The sequence below is a fragment of the Achroia grisella genome, unplaced genomic scaffold (genome assembly GCF_030625045.1).
Source record: "Achroia grisella isolate CSIRO2021 unplaced genomic scaffold, CSIRO_AGI_Agris_v1 utg1971, whole genome shotgun sequence".
Taxonomy (NCBI): Eukaryota; Metazoa; Arthropoda; class Insecta; order Lepidoptera; family Pyralidae; genus Achroia; species Achroia grisella.
The window spans coordinates 279,277-300,939 of NW_026712700.1; the positions used below are offsets into that span (position 1 = coordinate 279,277).

Consider the following 21,663-nt stretch of genomic DNA (forward strand, 5'->3'; position numbering starts at 1 on the left):
TGACTGTAACATGATTATTTTAGTCTACCACATCACTATCGTCACTACTACATCTACTCTTTTCAAAAAGCCCCCTATAAACATGAACAATCAACACTTCCGTGGTGTGCATATTATGAATTTTACTGACCACTGCGATAGATAGGCTTGCTACCAGTAGGAAGCCTTTTACAAGTAGCTTTTATCCGTAACGTAATGGCAAACTGCAGATAAATAGAGCAGTGTAGGGCTTGCAGCTCTATAAAAAACTAAGTAGATAGGTAATGGCGAATCCACTTAGTACCGAGCCATAATATAAAAAAACATACTGTTATGGCCGTCAGTTAGTCACTAATCTGTCAGTGATGTCAGTCAACTTAACTGATAAGATGCTACGGTTTATTAGTATTAATGATAAATAAATAATAACCTGATAAAAATATCAAATAAATTTATAAATATCCAAACCCGTGATTCAGTTACTGTATTTAATTATTTATTAAACGTTATTTATATTGAATTTTAATTTGATAAAACAATTTGTGGCGATATGTAAGAATTTATGAGTTGTTTTTGTTTTCAAAGAATTTGATAGATATAGTTATAGATAAAGCACGTAGTGTTTTCTATTTTGCTGATGTGTTTTCCAATATTCAATGTGCTAGGGTAGTAGTATGAATTAGAATAATATAGACATATTATTTCATTTTCAGAATTGAAGACTTCAAAAAAGATTTAAACTTATAAAATGGCAACCATTCGTCAAGCCTTACTACTATCATCTTCCAATTGCCATGGATATACAATGTTAGAATTCGCTAAACACGAAATTTGTGCCATACTGGAAAAGTAAGTAGTACATGCTGTTAAACCCTAGGTGACAAACACACTGCGCAATGCAGCTAATTTATTATGTTGCCATTTCTATTTTTCAACATTATATTCATTTCTGCTATGAAACTTATGTTAAAATTCAAGAGCATTAATTAAAATTAATCTCAAAATAAGCCATAACAACAGAATGGTTCCTATTTTAGCTTTACCTAATCCACTACCTTTGCCTAAAACTAGCTATTCATTGTAATCATGATTACTGTTAAGAACATTTCTTTATGGAACTATCTATTCTCCTGTAGTTCCTTCCACTAATTAATATATATTTGTCACATCACATAACTGTATCTAACTTAAAAAATATATTACTTATTATACTCCCCAAATAACAAATAAACAAACATCTGTTCCCAAATTATAAAAGATGTAATTAAACTTGTTTAGAACAGATACAATACCTTGATACTTTTCTTTAAACTATAAATATTAAACATTGTGTTTCTTTTATAATAAAATATTTATATAATAACTATTTATTTCAGAAACAATATAAAACAGTTACTCTTTGTACCATATGCACAAAATGATTTCAACTCTTACACATCTAAAATAAAAGATGTTATTGATCCATGGGGATTTGAAGTCTCTGGTATACACACTCATCCTGATCCTGCAGATGCTGTAATGTCCACAAAAGCTATATTCATTGGAGGTGGAAATACCTTCCTTCTACTAAAACGTCTGTATGAATTAAACTTAGTTGAACTCATAAGAAACAGAGTTAATGAGGGTAATTTGATATACATAGGAAGTAGTGCTGGTACAAATGTAGCTACCAAAAGTATACACACAACCAATGATATGCCGATTATATATCCACCATCATTTGATGCAATAAAAATTATTCCTTTCAACATAAACCCGCATTACTTAGAAACTCCAGACCCTTCAACACATAAAGGAGAGACTAGAGATCAAAGACTTAATGAATATATGGAAATGGACCATGCTGCTCCTGTATTAGGATTGAAAGAAGGAGCTATGCTACATGTAAATGGAGATTCCTTGGTTTTAAAAGGTGTCACTGGTGGAGTTTTGTTTAAAAAGTATGTATTGTTTTTGTTACATTGTTCCCTATAACCACACAACAATACTAAATACATAGTTTTCTGTTGAATATAAGATCCAATTTCATCGTAATCAGAAATACTATAGAATCAAAGAAATTTTTCAAAAACTATTAAGAATTAAATACAAAATTATATCCCAATGTGTAGTGGAAACTTGCAAACATTTAGTTACTTTCCTATTTAGAAAATTATCAATAATATTTATATTGACTTGGTACTCCACCAGTTTACTACACTTACACGATAGTTGATTCAATCCCTGCTCAAGCATTTGTATCAATATTATATAAGTTATCCATAGAATCAATAACAAAGAACATTAGTTCTGTCTCAACGCAGTACCAAAATTAAGTGTCATGTCATATTGAAATTACAACCAATAGTGTAAAACGCGCGCAGATTGATGTGCTTGCGAAGTTTTAATGTTATAAAATTTGTTTCTAATTAAATGTGTTTCGTTTCAGAGGTCATAAAAAAGTTGAATACCCTGTTGGAGCAGACTTAACATTTTTATTTAATCTACATGGGACCCACTAACGACATGTTATCATTAAACTTTTTATTTACATTTATATTAATAATAATGTATAAATATTGATATCAAGGAATACTAAAATAAAGTTGTACATTTTGGCTTCCAATTCGTGCATTTAATTAACATTTGTGATAAATATTACAAGTTTTAATACTAAAAATACAGAAAAAAATTGCAATTACAGTAAATAATGAACTGTTAAAAAGAAACAATACTATACTTAGAGGTTAAATATCAGACAACAACCACTACATTATTATACATATATAACTAGATTTAGTTCACACTGCTTTTATATGAAGTTAAACCTACTTGGCCACATAATAATATACCAACTGAAGCACAGTAAATGTTTCACAACTTCAAATCAAACCAATCACTCCAGCACGATTTTAGTTCTGATTTTAAATGAGTTTATATGTTCGTTGATCTATCACAATATCAATAATTTGACACTCCATATTTCTGTAAAATTTCTCAATGTATGCCACATAAAAATAACTACAGCTTCATCCAGACAGTGTCTGGATTCAGTGTCTTCGTCAGCCAGTGACAGGTGCTTGCATCAATAAGGCGCGAGCAGCGTGAAATAAGGAAGGTTGCGGTGTGACACGCGATTGTCCTGTCCGTTCCGATGCTGGTAAATTACATAGATATCGGCGCAATGCCAAATCACCTCTTGCACTCAGTCCACGTGTAATTTCACATCCAGAGCCAAATAGCATAGCTCGTTGGCGTTTTCTTTTTTCTATAGCAACCTGAAATAAAATAAGAAAGTGAGATGACATATCATACTTGCATTTAAACAGGTTTTATAAAACAAATTCTAGATATAATGTCGTGTTATTACTACTCTTATATATAATGTATGAATAGTGTAGTAAACTAATAACATGAATTATTAATTAATTTATCATAGACTAAATATCAAGTATTGAATACTACAGGAATAAAAATTATGTAAATGTAATGTCTCTTCGGTGTTGGAAAGACTACTACAACTAAAAATTTGTGTAAATACGGCAGGTTGCCTACTATGATAAGTTACGGCGTCCGACTCGAAAACGGAATGTATTTTGAGATAAATCCGCGTTTGTACACTATCTTTAAACCAATCAATGTAAAATAATAAAGCTCGACTACATGAACATATGCTTGACCTCTTGATATAAATTAAATTATATAGTGATAGTCAACATATAAAATTTTTACTCAACTCCTTTACTAATTACCTGAATAGCAGCCACAGGATGTAACGAATTTACATCCAATGAAGATTTTGCTTTCTGTTCATCATCCATGTCATTATTGCCATTTTGTTCCGCTTGACCTTTTTCTGAAATTCCTGTAGAGTTTGGTTCTGCAAGTTTTTCGTCTAATTGTACAGTATCTGCATTTTTGTGTAAAATATCTTGCACAGTATCCTTGCCAGCCATATGAAAAGATAAGCCAAGCCGCGCAAGAACTCGCTCTGGTCTCCAACGGTCCCGAGCACCACCTGAGGGGGTCGTTTGCTCACGACGTCGTACATCCGCAACAAGACTTGCCCAATCAACTCCCAAGGCATCTCCTAAACCAGCTAAAATAAAATGATAAATGAGTATAAATAATATAATGTTTTGTATATTCACCATATTAGATAATAATAATAGCGATAATATAAAAGCTCCAAATAAGATATTTGGATTGATTTGACATTGTGTGTAAGTATGTCATAAATTCCGTGTAATATTTTAATTTATTTAATAAATATGCATTTCTTTAATGCTACTGGAAAACTGGCGCCAGTTCACACAGAAATTGCTTTTTAAACACATATAGGAAGGCATATTAGTATTTATAACTAAGAGCAGATATTCTAGAAATGTAGCATTACACATAAAAATAAGCTTTATTCAAATAAACTTAATATAAGCACTTTGAATAGTCACATAATATTTATTTTATTCTGCTGTTTATTCAGAAAATAGACTCATCTTTAGAGGAACGCTCAAGAAACTTACTTTGAGAGATATGCTGCTCAGCATTCACATATTTAAGATTTCGTTTGAAGTAGCAGTACTACCAACTCTGATGACTGATTGACAAAACTAAATAAATAGAATAGTAATAAATATTTTATAATTCATATAATATCTTTACCTCGAGTTCGCTCTTCTTCTAATTCCCCATCTGATATTTCTTCAAAGTCCATATTGGTAACATCATCATCATCTTTAGCATCTTGAGACTCTTTTTCTTCTGCAGCACTTGTATCCTGTAATTGTATATTGTAGAAAAATGATTAAGTACATTTTTTGTAAAGGACTCAGTATTGGTGAAATACTTTTAAAATCAATGTCAATCTCAGTAACTTATTTATTTAATGATTTTTTGTTTTGTAATTTTATAACACAATAAAATATACTCTATTTAGTTGTTCCTTATTTTGTTATAAACCTGATTTTACCTGTGTTGATTCCTTTTCAGAGGTTTCAAGTTTAGATACAGTATCATCATGTGTTGCTGCGGTTTGACTGTCATCGTCAATGCTTTGATCAACCATCTGGAATATTACATAACTTATTTAAACTTTATCTAGGAATGACAGAACTCTTTCAAAGGTAGGCTCGCAAAATAGCTAAGTACTATACACCTTTTTTATGTACCCCATTTTTCTACGGTTCAAATGGTTGTTAAAAGAAATTATATACTATATTTGGCGCAACACTGAATGTTATTAAGCATCAATTTAAAAAAATTGAAATAATATATCTTGGTCTTCATACTATACTCATGACTGAGGGACATAACAATTGGTCGCCCTGTATCGCCCTAGTTTCCGTTTTTACAATATCTATTCATAGCATTAGTACCCTTGTTTTCTATTAATTAGGAAAACATATTCTCATAAATATGAATATATAGAAGTAAAATAAAAAGAAACTAACATCCTCTCTTTCGAGTATATCATCTGGATCATCGCTAATTTCACTAAGATCATCAGGTATGGGTTTATCGTCATTTTCAGTTTCCTGTCGGGCTGATGCAGCAGCTGGTTGTGCAATGGGTGGTGGAGTTTCTTTAGCCGGAGGCTCTTGTTCAATTCTAGGCAACCGTCTTTTGTTACTATCACCTCTACCAATATCCATCCGCATTCGCCCACCATACTCATCTATAAAGTAAAAAATAATAATTTATGTACTTAACTAATAGTTTATTTAATCTAACTACATCAGAAATTATATACTAACCATGCATCCGTCCACGATGAGATCCACCAGGCGGGTGACCTCTATGATGCCAGCCATCCATCTCGGCTTCTTTATCACCCCATTCATTCATCTTAAAAAAATACACAAAATTTACAAATCAAAGCCAACAAATAAAATGTGTTCTTCAATAATTAAAAACTGTCCATATATACCCGATTTATTTGTTAATTAATCGTATGGAAAAAATGTGGGTGAAAACATGAAGCCGATATACCTTACAGGAATTTTTATTGTTCTTTATTTAATTATCCGAGGGCTATTTCATCATTTGTTTCATCTAAACAGAATAATAGAATAACACAATACAAATTACGTAACCATTTTCTAGAAAACTAATATTTTTAACATAGTCTTTATTTTATTTCAATAATTATTAAAGAAATTATAATAAATATTAGAAAATTTTATAACTATAGGCAGAGGTAGATTTCAAAAAAGTGTATATGTGATAAATATGTTATTAAAAAGCACACATACCAAAATGAGGATAAGGACAGCCAAGGAAAATATGGGATAGAATAAAACAGGATATTTTATCATTTCTTTTACGGTAATCAATAGGTTCATTCCAATATGATGCTTGATAGTACAAACTCACCTAGAGTAGAACATCAGTTAGAAGTAAAACAAAGGAAAACTTAAATTTAATAAAGTATACAAAATAACAAGATGATTGAATACCTGTTCACGCATAGGCCAATGGCGTTCTCTACCCCATTCACCAGCAGGGCGGTAATCGTCATTCTCCCACTCTTTGTGCGAATGCATATACCTTTCACGATCCAGTGACGCTGATCGGCCCTCCCATGAATGATCACGATGCGGGCGACGTTCATCGTAACCTAGAATATTAAAGAAAAATTATAGTAACTGATACATTAAATCATCGTAATATCTATATTAAAACTTTAACATACCCATTTCCACACCTCGATGATCACCCATATGATCATTGTACATCCGGTCGTCATCCTCTGGATAGCCTCTGGGTGGTCCAGGCATATCATACCCAGGGTCATAGTGCCTATCTCTGTTTTGTATACCATAACCTGGTGATCGTTCATCTTCTCTTGGACCATCATATCTTTCGTCTACTCTATCATACTGTTCAATATTATGTTCATTATCATACTGACGGTCCATACCAATTTCATAATCACCTTGTTCCCTATCCATACTATCCAATCTATCTCTTTTAGTGGAACGGTCCCTTTCAAGTCTTTCCTGTTTCCTTCCACCCCTATCAGAATGTGTATCTTGTCTCTCCTTTGAATTGTTCGAATTCTTGTCAGTTTCAAGATTTCTGTTGGAAATAGCAGCAAGGGCGGCTAAGCGTTCCTCAGGTCTAGGCAAAAGACGCTCCATAGGCTTATTAGGCTTTTCTAAACCCTTATCAGATCCTCCTCTACTACCTAAACCTCGATCACGCCCCCTTCGCTTACTATCATCTCTTTTATTATCTTTGTTTCGCTCGCGACCTCTTTCCTTTCTATCATGTCTATCTTTATCGTCATGTTTATCCTTTCTTCTCTCTAAAGACCTGTCTTTATGATCGCGCCCTCTATCTCGATCTCGACTCGTTGATCTTTTTCTATGCCTCTCTGGACTACCATCTCTCCTAACTTGTTTTTTTGGTGAAACTGGTCTACTTCTGTCGGAGCTTTCTTTTTTTCTAGGATCTTTAGGATGTTGTCTAGGAGACCTAGATCTTCCTTTTCTGGGAGACCTACTACGACCTTTAGCACGTTCCCTATCTTTATCACGATCTTTATCTCTCTCCTTTTCCCTATCTTTTTCTTTAATGCGATCCCGATCTTTATCCCTATCCCTAACAGAATGAGGAGATGTACTCCTATTTCTATCTCGTCTTTGTGGAGATTTTCCATGTTTTGTTGCGAGTTTTGTTACACTCTTAGAACTAATTGGAGGTGTCCCACCAGACTTTTTTCCTGGAGACAAGGACTTTTTAGTTAAAGCTGGTTTTGTGATAGGCTTCTTTTTAGTAACATCATTTTTTTTTAATAGTCTGTCATCCTTTTTCACATTTCCTTTTTTTGTATTGCTTTTATCTCGTTTGAGAGAATCACCTTTAACTAATTTCTTTTTAGTTGGAATATCACCATCTGAAGATGAACTTGAATTCCTTTTCAGTTTTCCTTTTTTACCCTTCCTTCTTGTATCTCTATAAAATTAAATCAAAATCAACATTAAGTTGAACATGGAGAAATTACAGGTCATTGTGACTTTAGTCCATCTATTTCCTATTATGCAAGGAAATAGAAGAACAAAATAAATATTTGATATGTATATTTACAAATGATAAGTTAAAAATAGATTATGATACACCTTTATATCACAGTCTATTTTTTATTTCAAAGGAAAATGGTGAAACTCATTGAAAATGGTTTCATTGTCTAAATTAAAATAATTTCAAATTTATTTCAACATAGTTCCAGTCATATATCGATATATATTCCTGTGTCGTAATTAAAAATAAAAATAAATCTTGCCTATTTATTTTAAATACTTTTAAACCAATTTATATTGTCATATACTTTCATAAAGTGAACTGCAGAAGTAGCACAGATTGATTTGTTATAAAACAACATGAAGATGTACAATCAAATAAGTTTGTAAAAGATGATGAAATTACAGATGACTGCTTTCAGTCATCTGTAATTTGATTTCGAAATAAAATTATAACTTAATTTTACAAAGGAGCAGAAGTAGCTGCTGTTTAATAACTTATTTGTGAGCTGTGTTTCAGTAAAAGGTTGAGATTTGTCAGTTAAATCACAAATCACATGGTATGACATGATAACTTAGTACACCAGAATGGCATTGCATTGTTACCTTAAGACATGATATCCATGGTGCTATTTATAATGCAGAAAAAATGAGGCATAATAGGTACAAGAAGGTAACTTAATTAATATTAAAATTAATAAAAAAAATATTGATAGTTATTTTCCAATTAGGTTAATATTCCAATTTATTAAAAAGTTATAACATAGATATTGGTTGTCACACACTATTAGGTGGGCCATCAGCTTGTTTGCCACATGCCTAAGTGGTCTAGCGGTTAAGCACATGGTCTTATTTCTGATGGTCCCGGATTTGATTCCTTACAAGGTGCAAACATTTGTATGAGGAGTACGATTGTTTGTATTAAACTGGATATTTTCTATATAAATTATGCACATACATCATTTACAAAGGAAAAGATGTATTTAAGTAGTCTAGTACATATAACACAAGGTTGGGATTAGCAGTGCTGTGTGGATTGTCCAGGGTCTTTATTATTATTCCAAACATTAATAAAAAAAATCTACATGAATTCAGAAGTCTAGTTAGACTATTTCTAAACACTTAAACTAAATTTGTAGAATGTTTTATCAGTTCTAGAATGTTGAATGAGAATCAGTCCATAACACTAAGATCTCATGACAAAATAAAGCATTTATTTCAATTCTTCTAGCATAATTTTATACACAAAACATTTTTGAACATAAAACAGAACACAACTCAATAAAGCTGACTCAGCTGAATAACTGACATAGTACCATCCAGTGTCTTATAATAAACTATGTAGAGTATGTACTATGGGTATTAGACTACTGACGGATATACTTCAGTTTTGTAAATAAATACAAAATATAACAGAGAAATACCACACACAGACAAATTACTGAATACAATTTTCTGTATAACACTTAAGGATCAGAAGTAGAATAACAACTTGCATTTAATATCCCATGTTTTATATTATAAAATATTAGTTACAAAGAGACAATTAGAATATTGGAATATAGAGTCCATTCTGTTATTCATAATAAATATTGTATTAGCAATAATCATTATTGTATGTACATTAATTTAATTAATATACATAGAACACATTTCTGTTCACACATATCAATGTTATTATAAATGTGAAAATGTATTTGTATGTTAATTTATCATTAATAAATTATTAAAAATATCTTAATAAAAATTAAAATGTAGATGGATTGTATCATGAGGACAAACAGACTAGTATTATGTCAAAAAAAGCAGAAAGGTCACTAATATGTACAAATTGCCGTACCTTCCTGAGGAAGATGATGAGGTACTGCCATCGGAAGATGAAGAAGTCATGCTTGAGGAACTAGAACTCCTCGACGAAGAAGTGCTGGAAGCCATTTTTTTTTTAACCTTACGCACGTCTTTTCCCGAGTCCATTTTCAATTGCAACTCTAATTCACGTTGCAACTGTTGTCTCCTTTTCTCAAGAACGTCTGTATCTGCGTATTCTAGGTCATTTTGATCCCAGTTGTCAATTTCGCCGTCAGGGCTACGGCCCGATCTCACTACCACAGTGGAATGTAATCTGTTTTTTCCATCGTCCTTTATTAAACGTTTTGTTTCACTATCTTTATTAGCAGCTCGTTGTTTAGAAGGACTAATTAAAGTGTGTGTAGCTGCAAATTTGCAACTTTTACCGTAAGCGCAATTACCGTGCTGTGCCCACTGTCTACAATGTTCAGTTGTTTTTTTTGCACTCGAAGTTTTCTTAGTTCCCAATCGCTCAAAAACACTAGGTCTATTGGCTAGATCTTTTGATTTCGGTAATTCAACAGTTATTTTTCTTTTTCCTTGCTTTGACATTATAAATGAAATACATTGGTCTTACTTGAAATTAAAATCGATTGTAAAAATACATTAGCAATACCGGTATACCAGTCGCCATTGTTTATTTCACACGATTTTTTTTAATTTATTAAGACTTTGGCTATTAAGTTGACAGTATTCCACAAGCTTCTTAAAGACCCATTCTTTTATGCACTATAATATTTTCATCGTTTCATTTGTAGACATACAATTCAGAATGGTGGACTTGTTCTTTATAGTAGACTGAGTTAAGTATTGTCGGCAACAGTTAGAACTAATCAATTAGCTAGACCTAAACAAAATTATATTGAAAAAAATACATTATGAATAAAACAACACAAATTAGTACACATTAGTAAAGTAGTATTTTAAAATGTCGCAGTGATAATTGATGTCAAAATATAAAATACGTACCAAGACTTTAGTTTTCCAAATAAGTCCTTGGCAAATGCACTTTATGCCGGAGCCATGATATAAAAAAAAAGTTATAGAAAAATAAAAAAAAAAATGATTGAAATTCAACTTTACGGAATACAATAATTTTTGGTATTTTGTTAAAATTTATGTATATTTAGATACTATTTCTGTTATTTATACGTATAATATCAATACAACAATGCCGTTGCTTGACGGTAAAGAAATAGACATATTTTTTGTAAGTAATGCTTTAAATATTTGTGTTTATACTTTGTGTATGTAAAAATTCTATACACGCTATTCAAACTATGGTGGAATAATTAATTTACTAACACAACAATGTGTTATAGAATAACTACTACATATTTAAATCCAAGCTAGGTCATAATTTTTTATTCTATTCTAGCTGAGAATCGAACTCGAGACGCCATCTACTCAGTAACGTGGAGACACGTTACTGTGAGTAGTACTAATTTTAAACAAGTTTCACCACTACAAATTAGGTGTTATTATGTTGAAGTCTATTTCACAACTTAACAGATTTATATTATTTTGTTTAATAGTTGTAATAATTGTAGCGGAATGAAATAAAGTAATGTAAATTTATTGAGTATAAATTATTTTTTGTCTCAATTGAAAATTAGAACTATCTAATAAAACATGTTGTATTTATTTTTAGAATGAACAAGATTTACCCTATGAAGAAGAAATATTAAGAAATCCATTTTCTGTAAAACATTGGCTTAGATATATAGAACATAAAAAAGGAGCACCTAAAAATGAAATTAATGTCATTTATGAAAGAGCTTTAAAAGAGTTACCTGGTTCATTTAAACTGTGGTATAATTATTTAAAACTGAGGAGAAGTCAAATTCGTGGTCGCTGCATTATTGACCCTTGTTATGAAGATGTTAACAATTGCTTTGAAAGATCTTTAGTGTTCATGCATAAGATGCCTAGAATTTGGATGGATTACTGTACATTTTTAACTGACCAATGCAAAATCACAGGTACAAGAAAAGCGTTTGATAGTGCTTTAAGAGCTTTGCCAATAACACAGCACCATAGAATATGGCCACTTTATCTTAATTTTCTGAGAAAACATGATATACCTGAAACTGCCATTAGAGTTTTTAGAAGATACTTAAAACTGTGCCCAGAAGATACTGAGGAGTATATAGATTATTTAATTTCTATAAATAAACTTGATGAAGCATCTTTAAAGTTGGCCCAAATAGTAAATAATGAAAACTTTCAATCTAAGCATGGTAAATCCAATCATCAGCTTTGGAATGAATTGTGTGAATTGATATCTAAAAATCCAGATAAAATTCATTCTCTCAATGTAGATGCTATTATTAGAGGAGGTCTTAGACGTTATACTGACCAATTAGGCCATTTATGGAACTCCCTCTCAGATTACTATGTAAGAAGTGGTCTATTTGAAAGAGCTAGAGATATTTATGAAGAAGCTATTCAAACTGTAACAACAGTAAGGGACTTCACACAAGTGTTTGATGCTTATGCACAATTTGAAGAACTTAGTTTGAGTAAAAAAATGGAAGAAGTTGCAAATAAAATAAATCCTAGTGAAGATGATGATATTGATTTGGAACTTAGGCTTGCTAGATTTGAATACTTAATGGAGAGAAGATTATTGCTTCTTAATTCAGTACTTCTAAGACAAAATCCACACAATGTTGCTGAATGGCATAAAAGAGTTAAATTATATGAAGGGAAACCACATGAAATTATAGATACATACACAGAAGCTGTACAAACAGTGGATCCTAAATTAGCTGTAGGTAAATTATATACATTGTGGGTTGGATTTGCAAAATTTTATGAGAAAAATGAACAAATAGAAGATGCTAGATTGATATTTGAAAAAGCAACTCAAGTTATGTACGCAAAAGTTGATGATTTAGCCTCAGTATGGTGTGAATGGGCAGAAATGGAAATTAGACATGAAAACTATGAGGATGCTCTTAAACTAATGCAAAAAGCCACTGTCTTACCTAGCAGGAAAGTAGCTTATCATGATGACACAGAAACAGTACAGATGCGTTTATATAAGTCTCTAAAAGTATGGTCTATGTATGCAGACTTAGAAGAAAGTTTTGGTACATACAAATCTTGTAAGGCTGTGTATGATCACATTATTGATTTAAAAATAGCCACACCACAAATAATTATAAACTACGGACTATTCTTGGAGGAACACAACTATTTTGAAGAAGCCTTTAGAGCTTATGAAAAAGGAATTGCTCTTTTCAAATGGCCTAATGTTTATGACATATGGAATACATACTTGACAAAATTTTTGAAAAGATATGGTGGAACAAAACTAGAAAGGGCAAGAGACCTATTTGAACAATGTCTTGAGCACTGCCCTGCAGAATTTGCAAAGTCAATATTTCTTCTGTATGCAAAGCTAGAAGAAGAACATGGTCTAGCAAGACATGCAATGTCTGTCTATGAAAGAGCTACAACATCTGTGCTTCCTGAGCAGATGTTTGAAATGTTTAACATTTACATAAAAAAAGCAGCAGAAATCTATGGTGTACCAAAGACTAGGCAGATCTATGAGAAGGCAATAGAGACATTACCTGAGGAAAAGGCTAGAGAAATGTGTGTTAGATTTGCTGAAATGGAAACTCGATTGGGTGAAATCGATAGAGCTCGAGCAATATATGCTCATTGTAGCCAACTATGTGATCCAAGAATCACTGCAGATTTTTGGAATACTTGGAAAGAGTTTGAAGTTCGTCATGGCAATGAAGATACAATGCGTGAAATGCTAAGAATAAAGAGAAGTGTACAAGCAACTTATAATACACAAGTAAATATGATGTCAGCCCAAATGTTGAGTTCAGCAGCACAAGCAGCAGGTACCATTTCAGATCTTGCACCAGGTATGAAGGATGGCATGAGAATGCTAGAAGCTAAAGCTGCAGAGATGGCAGTACAAAGCAAGGGTAATATTATGTTTGTACGTGGAGAAACACAAGGCTTGAAAGAAAGTACAGAAAAAGTAGTAAATCCGGATGAAATAGACATAAATGAAGATTCAGAAAATAGTGATGATGATGATGATGACGGAGAAGTGGCGCCAGTACAGAAGAAGGATATTCCGGCTGCTGTGTTTGGAGGCCTTGTACCAGACGATGAAAATTGAAATAATATTCAGTTTCAGTAATAAATCAACTTTTTTTTATTTATAACCTTATTCACAGTTACACATTCATATATTTATAAAGTTATCATCATCCAGTTACTCTTTTCTATACACAAGCCCTTATTTACAACTCCAATCACAAAACCCATGTTACTGTGTCATGTACTAGCTCTAGGTTTTGTTGTTTTATTGCAAATCAGAAAATGATTAATTGAATTTACTACATTCATAATTTCGACTACCCTGTAGGGTTCTGACGTGAAGATAGCTAATAGATTTGAAAAGTCCCCTATCTGTTTAATATTTTTATGGTGGATTAAGCATATATTTACATAAATCACATTTAGTAATACACACCATAAACAGTGTTAGATGCATTTGATTAGTTATTGAGATTATAAGTCAGAATTTCCATTATATTACATCTCGCGGAGGTGTAATGAAGTGAAGTGAATTGGAGTACATATTTTGATGTTCATTATAATTTAATACACTAATATCATTATGAACACCTCCAAACATAATCAATTCCCCATTTCCTTTTACTAAGGAATACATAACTAGTTCTTCTGGAGCACCATTCATTTCTCCTAAACGAGGACATAACCAAGACACATAATTTAGAGAGTTTCCATCTATAACACTTGAAATATCCAAAACATGCATAGTTAATGTATTTCTTTTAATTTTCTTTACTGCTGGTTGCCTTTGTTGAGGATTTGGTGGAGGGGGCAGGGGCTCCCTCCTATTTTCTAAATGAGCAATTTGTCTTTGATTAATGAGATCATTTTCAGGCGATGTATTATTCAGAGATGAGTCGCAAGCAAATGCTGCCATCCGGTATTTATTGGCTTCTTGCAATTGTCGCACAATTTTCATACCTTTATTCTGAAAAACAAAAATACATGCTATAAATCTGATATAGTCATAATTGAGTTGAATTCATTACTAATCACAATGAATGATGAGTGTGCATAGCAAGCTGTTCATGCACGGGATTTTCATTTAATGTTAGACATAGACACCTATATGTAAAAATATACATTGTAAAAAACCTGGCTTTTAAAAAATAAAATATTCAATTGAGTTTCTTGTCAGTTCTTCTCAATTGGATCTATATACTGATCTGGATGATAGGGAAAAAATTTTAGAATATAATGTAACAAATTGCATTTTCATAAGCGGCTAATATGTCCTACATGAATAATTTTTTTTTTTAATTTTGAAGTTTTCAATACCTTACCTTATTTTTATTTCTTCTCAAAGGTGTATCTCTCTTTGTCAAATCAGCAACATTACCTATTTGTTTATTTTCAGAGCTAGGTCCAGGAACATTGTTGGCTTCACAGCTAGCATTTTCATCAGATGTGGCTAAATTTTGATTTCTAGATTGCTCATTACTTGGACCTGCAACCGGTTCATTAGAATTATTTTCCTGTACCTGCCGTGCTAAAGCTTGTCTAGGTAAAACACCTCTTCTTCCATTTATATTTTGATCTCTATCTAATGGCCTTTGTAAGCTTTGTTCCACTCTAACAGATACAGGAGCACCTTCTGGTCTACTTAAAGCTGATAAACGAACTGCTGAAGTGACTAATGGTTTGGCACAATTCCATCCATTTCTACTTCTACTCAAGCTAACAACTTTATCACCAACCCTACATGCCGGGTTACACCATATATTAGCAGCGGCCCATTCTTTATTTTTCACCGCCAGTTCCTTCCAAGTCCATGTAGGTCCTTTCATTGTTAAAATCCAACAGTCACTATAAACGAACCGGTTGTGTAAAGTCTGCACACCTCCCAATAACATTAATCTTTCAGAATCTAATCGTATTAATGATTGTGCATACCTTGGTGATGGTCTGGGTTTAGTTGTTGGCTGCTTTCTCCAAGTAAGAGTGGGTATGTCAAGTACCCAAACATCATTCGAACATTGTATTTGATAGTTTTGGGCTACTGTCATTACTAATCCACCAAATACTATCATCTCATCTCCTTTCATGCACGCTGAATGTCCGGCCATTGGAGGTGGACTATTTATGGAATTAATCAGTATCCATCTATTAGTATTAACACAATAAAAGTGTATTTCATTAAACATAGTTACATTTTGATAATACTGTGATAGTGAAGGGTAAGTCCATCCTCCAAACACTATCAGACAGTCTTTATAATGTACCATAGAAGTATATGCTTTTGGTACAGGATATGTGCCTGTCGCCAATGGCCTTACCCATTGTCGCATAGACAGATCAAAGCGCCATAGATCATTAAATGATGTAGCATTAGTAGTGCATCCTCCAAATATGTACATATTGTTTTCAAGTATGCATGCTGAATGTGAAAATCTTTTTGTTATTGTAGGTCCCATATCAATTGGTGCAATGTTTGTCCATAATATATTGAATTCTCCGACTGCTTTGATTAGTTTCATGGATGTCTTTCGTAAAACATCTAGAACATAAATATGACAGAGATTTATATCCATACTAAGAAATATATATAAAGTAGTTAATAAAACAAAAACTAAGTAAGAACCTTATGCAGAGGTACTAATAATTAAGAGATAATAGACATGTTCTGATTATCTATGAAATATAGAATTGCCATACAAAAGAGATTTTTTGACTACTTATTTACTGACACTATTATAATTATGTAAAAGATGTGTGTAATTTTAATAATATTTAAACTGGAGTTCATTTCAGTATCTTTATGATAAAAACTGTATATAATGTATCCCAAGCAGTTAATGAATCCTGATAGCTTAGAATATATAATCGAACATATTTTATGGTACGATGCGGTGGTTAGGTGAGTTCAAATAATAAAGTAATTGATGGCGCTTGAGATGATTATGTGCAAATTTTTAGAGCAGAGAAACGAAAGTGTATAATAACAAAACTCACTGTGAGCACAATTATACCATCTCTTACAAACAGTCATACAATTTTGCAGATCTTTGTAAGGAGGCAAAAAACCCAATATAAATTCCAATACTTCATCTGGAAGGTCCTCAATACTACTACGCAGAGTTTGTTGACGTAGAGATCTATGTATAACTTCCATGTTTTTATACCTATTATAATCCAAAAAATATCATTTTTATAAGTATGTGAAAATATAAAAAAACAGAAATTAGTGAAAATCTATTGCATCGAATAAACATTCAATTTTACATTTACTAGATTGACAGCACTATAAATTTTATTTTGGCCACAGTTGACAGTTTGAATGACATACAGCCGTCATCAAAAACATGTAACTGGAAGGTACACATTATAAGTGTATAACAACTTAGTTACCGTATTCAATCTGAGTACCAGTATTAATATGGAACCTGATTAATATAATAAGTACATTACCTACATTATAAATAATATTATATTAGATAGATAAACAGTTTATTACAATAAAATAAACTGTGTTGATATGGATAGAGAATAGATATAGAAGTAATTGTATGTGATTGGTAACAAGTTAACAACCAATTACACACAGCACCAAGAAGACATATTCATATGCGACAACGTCACCTGAAGCACGTTCTTATTGTTCCCGACGACCCCTTAACGGTAGTTAATCCCTACAAGTTCACCTGTTCATATTACGTTTTCACACACACACGACACCGCCCTAATCGGTGATGACTACGACCTCAACCACACCATACATACATCTAGTAGTAGTAGAATTGGTAGGTTTAATTAACGTAGATTCCAGTTTGTAATAATAATAGAAGAAATAAAAATGTTTTGAAATAAAATATGTATTAGATTTGTGCTGTCAATAATTTCTATGTCAAAGCTGTCAGTGTCATGTTCTTACGAATGTTTTTATGACCGGGAATTTCAACTTGCTTTCTCTTGAATGTTGATTGTAATAGTTAAATATATCAATGTATAATTAATATTGCAATAATTATAATATCAGTATTTCAAAAATCTTGATCTTAGTAGATACAGTAGATGCGTACTATTAGTCTTTATATACCTCTATTGGAAATATATTGACACATAACCTATAATTAATATTCGTTAAGGGAAAGAGTGTAAATTATAAAACTGGACAAAATTTGTGTTGAACTCTTTAAATATGCAAATCTTGATTCAAGCCAGACCCTTAGTAGACAAATTAAAACATTGGCGTCAAGCACTCTCGTTCAATGAGTTTCATTTAACAACATCTCAAAAGGTGACCTTTTTTCGCATTTTATGTATTTAAACAATTTTATGTATATAGGTTGCCTATTTTTATTATTATAATGTATGTTGCTATTCATGCAGGTTGTACTATGGAGCATAGGAGTTGTGGGAACTAGTGCTATTGTAGTTGGAGTACTATCTAAATATTTGGCAAGAAGGCGGGCTAAACCAATATTGAATCCCAGGATTCAAAGGGCTATTAATAAAAGAATATCACGTATGAGAAGTCCCAATGGAGGTAATCATATTTTAGGATTGTTTACATGATCATATATAGTATAAATTCTATACCTATTAGTTTGAAAATGTTTATTATCTTTTGTGTCTTTTTTTGTTTCAATGCATATAAATAATTTAGAAGCATTAAATTCACAGTAACATAGTATAGAATAAATAAATTAGATTTAAAACTAAAATATGAAGTTCACCTGAAATAATTATAACAATAAAGTAACAGATTTGTTGCATTACTGTTAGTTTTTATAGGTAAGTACTGTATATTATCCTAGTATGGGTAATATGCAGTATAATTTTGTATAATTGCCTAATAGTCAATATTTAATTACTTGTAGTCAATTGTAATTATTATAGAAACATTGTATACTATGGAAAATTCAATTTATGTCTTGACACAGTTCTTCATGTCCTCAAGGTTATTCCTAAAATAAAGTACAAATTGAAGTATATGATTTACTGTGGTTTTATATTGCAATCAATAGAATCAAATTTGTATGACATGGTAAAATGAATATATAATATTATTTACAATACTTACTCTAATTTGACAAGGTATGGGATCCGTTGCTAGCAGCGGTGGCCGTAGCAGTCCACTCGGATTTAGTGAGCGACTCTCCCTTGCTTCGGGTTCTCTTGGTTCTGGTGGTGGAGATGCAGCACCTCTTTCTCCACAGCAGCTTGGTGTTATGGGTAAGTTATTCAACAATTGAGATTCACTGACTATGTATTGTTACAGTTATAACAGCGCCATCTCTTGTTAAATTGCTAGTGTTTTGTATCATTCACAACTGCCTATGTATCATTATATACTTTGTGTGATCTTCATGTGCAAGGATATTAATTGGTCATAGTTACCATGTTGGGTATGGTACTTATTGTTTTCATTGTAGTTCATACAATATAATTTTCACCTTAGATTTCAGTTTGTAACAGCTTTCTTAGGCTTCATTTTTACATTAGAACTGCTGTTTTTTTTTTGATTACTTTTAATTTAATAAAGTAATGTATGCACATGTTTGTCTATATTCCTTAATTATTTAATATATTCATAATATGATATACTTAATTGTAATAACAGTGTTAATACACATATATCTTTATGTACAAAAATTTTTACAGCGCCATCTATTACTGAGTGGCTGAACTTCATCAATTTTGCTTTTGTAATTTAGATTTAATATGAATTAGAATGTCTAGATGGCAGAAATAACATTTGTATCAATTTACACATTTGTATAATTTTCCGTTTTAGCCAACATTTGAAACAACATGCTTGCACTAAGTTTTTTTTAATACAGTTGGGGATACCGTGGGGATATCATAATATTATTGCATTGGCGGGATAACACGTTGCTTGTATATACATAAAAAATATAATATAGGTCAAGTATCTACAAAATAACGATGTCTTCATAGGCAGGATTATTAGATGATTTAATTATTCATAGCATACTTAGCCGTTGCATAAAAAGGTATCAACTAATTTCAATAAAATAGTGTCGTTTAAATAATAATTCTAAATTATTGTCGACACTCGATGCTGTACCGTTACAATGCACAATTGGTTAAGTGACCTGATTTAATTCTTTATTGGTGCTCATACAGCACAGATATAGGCCGTATAGGTAACATTAGTGTAGGCGGAATTAGCATTCCATTATCGTAAAAAAAAGAAACACCCATATCTCCCATTGGACAATGGAAAATTTCATTTTTACACAAATGCCCTATCCAAATAGTAAACGAATGGCTGTAAAGTGTTAATTAGTTAGTCAAGATGGGTAAATTATATGAAATTTAGCTCTATGGTCCACAGCCCCTCTTTTCAACTGGGCATGTGCCCAGGGCCACGCGATGAATTGGGGCCCCCTAGTATAGTTCCTACTCCATTACCAAACGATAACCGATAGCTACTCCACTTTCGCCTGAAAATCAGTCTTAATAAATGCTTACCGACTATGGTGATTTTGTTCGTTTTTGTTAATTTTTATATAAATGTCTAGCAAGAACAAGAACCCCTCTTCGCATAACAACTTTTTAAAAATATTTTTGCTTGGTTGGTTTTGAAGATAAGGTAGACTTTGTCTATTCTAATTAAATAGTGCTTTATTACTATGGTCATAGGGGCCCCATTAATAGGTGAAAGACGGCACTGATAGTCCATGTAACTTTATGTAACAGTGATATGATTTGTACTGGCAGTTAAGATAATATTACATAATACAGGTAAAACGAATAACTAGCAGCATTTAAATTTAGCTAATACATATTGCATTATAAAATTTTATTGAGTAATCTGGTTACTACTCACTCAAAATTTATAATGCATGCGAGCTGCATGCATTATAAATTCTATCTCATGATATTGTTATGGTTTTTATTATTTATGTTATATGGGCTATATGCCATAGGGAGGCAAAGTTTTCCACATAGTTTCTCATTCAGTCAAATATATGGACCACTAAGTATTTTAGACTTATTTCTATTTAAGACTATATCGTTAGAAAAAAAAAATTGTACGGTCTTTTCGTTGGTTTTCGATTGTGTCCGACTCTGGTTTACGTTTTAATTGATGTCTCCTCAGAATGATAATACTGTGTCAAAGGTGACTCAGAGCGTCGGAGTTCTGGGTGCATCTCGGCTTAATTATGATATGATTTCATCCACAAATATAATAGGACGGTATCTGTTACATTACAACAATAAGTACACTATCATCTTAATAATATAATATTATAAATACGAAAGTTTGTGAGTATGGATGTTTGTTACTCTTTCACGCAAAAACTACTGAACGGATTTTGATGAAACTTTACAGTAATATAGCTTATGCATCAGAATAACATATAGGCTATAGTTTTTATTAATTTATATATAGAAATTTAATGTGGGTGAAACCGCGGGCACAGCTAGTTAATTATAATAATTGAGTAATAAGGATATTTTTGTGCAATGTGAATGGCTCTTATAATGCGACAGTACAAAATAGTAACTTTATTTATTACTAATGTATTATGTATATTAAAATAGTATACTTCAAACTGACAACTTTTACACAAAAATACCTGATGGCACCACCGTGAAGAATAACTGAAATCTATGTGTTAATTTTTTATGTACTCAATTGAAATGGCAAACAAGGTGACGCCATACCTGATGGTATGTGGTAACTGTTGCCGATTACACGAAGACGATGATCGTGGTTCATACATGTCATTCTGGAGGATTTAGATACAAAATA

General features: G+C 31.9%; 5 protein-coding genes across 5 annotated transcripts in view; 3 read left to right on the forward strand and 2 right to left on the reverse strand.

The window, feature by feature from the left end:
• The first annotated feature begins 309 nt into the window (after window positions 1-309).
• LOC131841871 (probable alpha-aspartyl dipeptidase) lies at window positions 310-2,584 on the forward strand. The gene is made up of 4 exons (XM_059190234.1): window positions 310-531; window positions 693-828; window positions 1,356-1,919; window positions 2,408-2,584. Exons 2-4 carry the CDS (start codon window positions 728-730, stop codon window positions 2,478-2,480), a joined length of 738 nt encoding a protein of 245 aa, XP_059046217.1. The 5' UTR covers window positions 310-531; window positions 693-727; the 3' UTR covers window positions 2,481-2,584.
• Window positions 2,585-2,588: 4 nt separating this feature from the next.
• On the reverse strand, window positions 2,589-10,479 carry LOC131841869 (zinc finger CCCH domain-containing protein 13-like). The gene is made up of 9 exons (XM_059190232.1): window positions 9,820-10,479; window positions 6,650-7,914; window positions 6,414-6,574; window positions 5,712-5,802; window positions 5,409-5,632; window positions 4,928-5,023; window positions 4,621-4,735; window positions 3,711-4,057; window positions 2,589-3,236 (listed from the first exon to the last, which is right to left on the reverse strand). The coding sequence occupies exons 1-9, from the start codon at window positions 10,377-10,379 to the stop codon at window positions 3,021-3,023; spliced, it is 3,075 nt and encodes a 1,024-aa protein (XP_059046215.1). The 5' UTR covers window positions 10,380-10,479; the 3' UTR covers window positions 2,589-3,020.
• Window positions 10,480-10,900: 421 nt separating this feature from the next.
• Window positions 10,901-14,002, forward strand: LOC131841853 (pre-mRNA-splicing factor syf1 homolog). The gene is made up of 2 exons (XM_059190208.1): window positions 10,901-11,037; window positions 11,479-14,002. Exons 1-2 carry the CDS (start codon window positions 10,999-11,001, stop codon window positions 13,975-13,977), a joined length of 2,538 nt encoding a protein of 845 aa, XP_059046191.1. The 5' UTR covers window positions 10,901-10,998; the 3' UTR covers window positions 13,978-14,002.
• Window positions 14,003-14,209: 207 nt separating this feature from the next.
• On the reverse strand, window positions 14,210-17,175 carry LOC131841854 (F-box only protein 42). Its single transcript, XM_059190209.1, has 3 exons — window positions 16,890-17,175; window positions 15,221-16,434; window positions 14,210-14,865 (listed from the first exon to the last, which is right to left on the reverse strand). The coding sequence occupies exons 1-3, from the start codon at window positions 17,047-17,049 to the stop codon at window positions 14,392-14,394; spliced, it is 1,848 nt and encodes a 615-aa protein (XP_059046192.1). The 5' UTR covers window positions 17,050-17,175; the 3' UTR covers window positions 14,210-14,391.
• Window positions 17,176-17,829: 654 nt separating this feature from the next.
• LOC131841859 (mitoguardin) overlaps window positions 17,830-21,663 on the forward strand; it is a 62,239-nt gene continuing 58,405 nt past the window's right edge. The window contains exons 1-3 of the mRNA XM_059190214.1: window positions 17,830-18,174; window positions 18,267-18,423; window positions 18,975-19,112. Coding sequence (XP_059046197.1) covers window positions 18,076-18,174; window positions 18,267-18,423; window positions 18,975-19,112 — 394 coding nt within the window. The 5' untranslated portion in view covers window positions 17,830-18,075. The remainder of the gene's footprint in view (window positions 18,175-18,266; window positions 18,424-18,974; window positions 19,113-21,663) is intronic.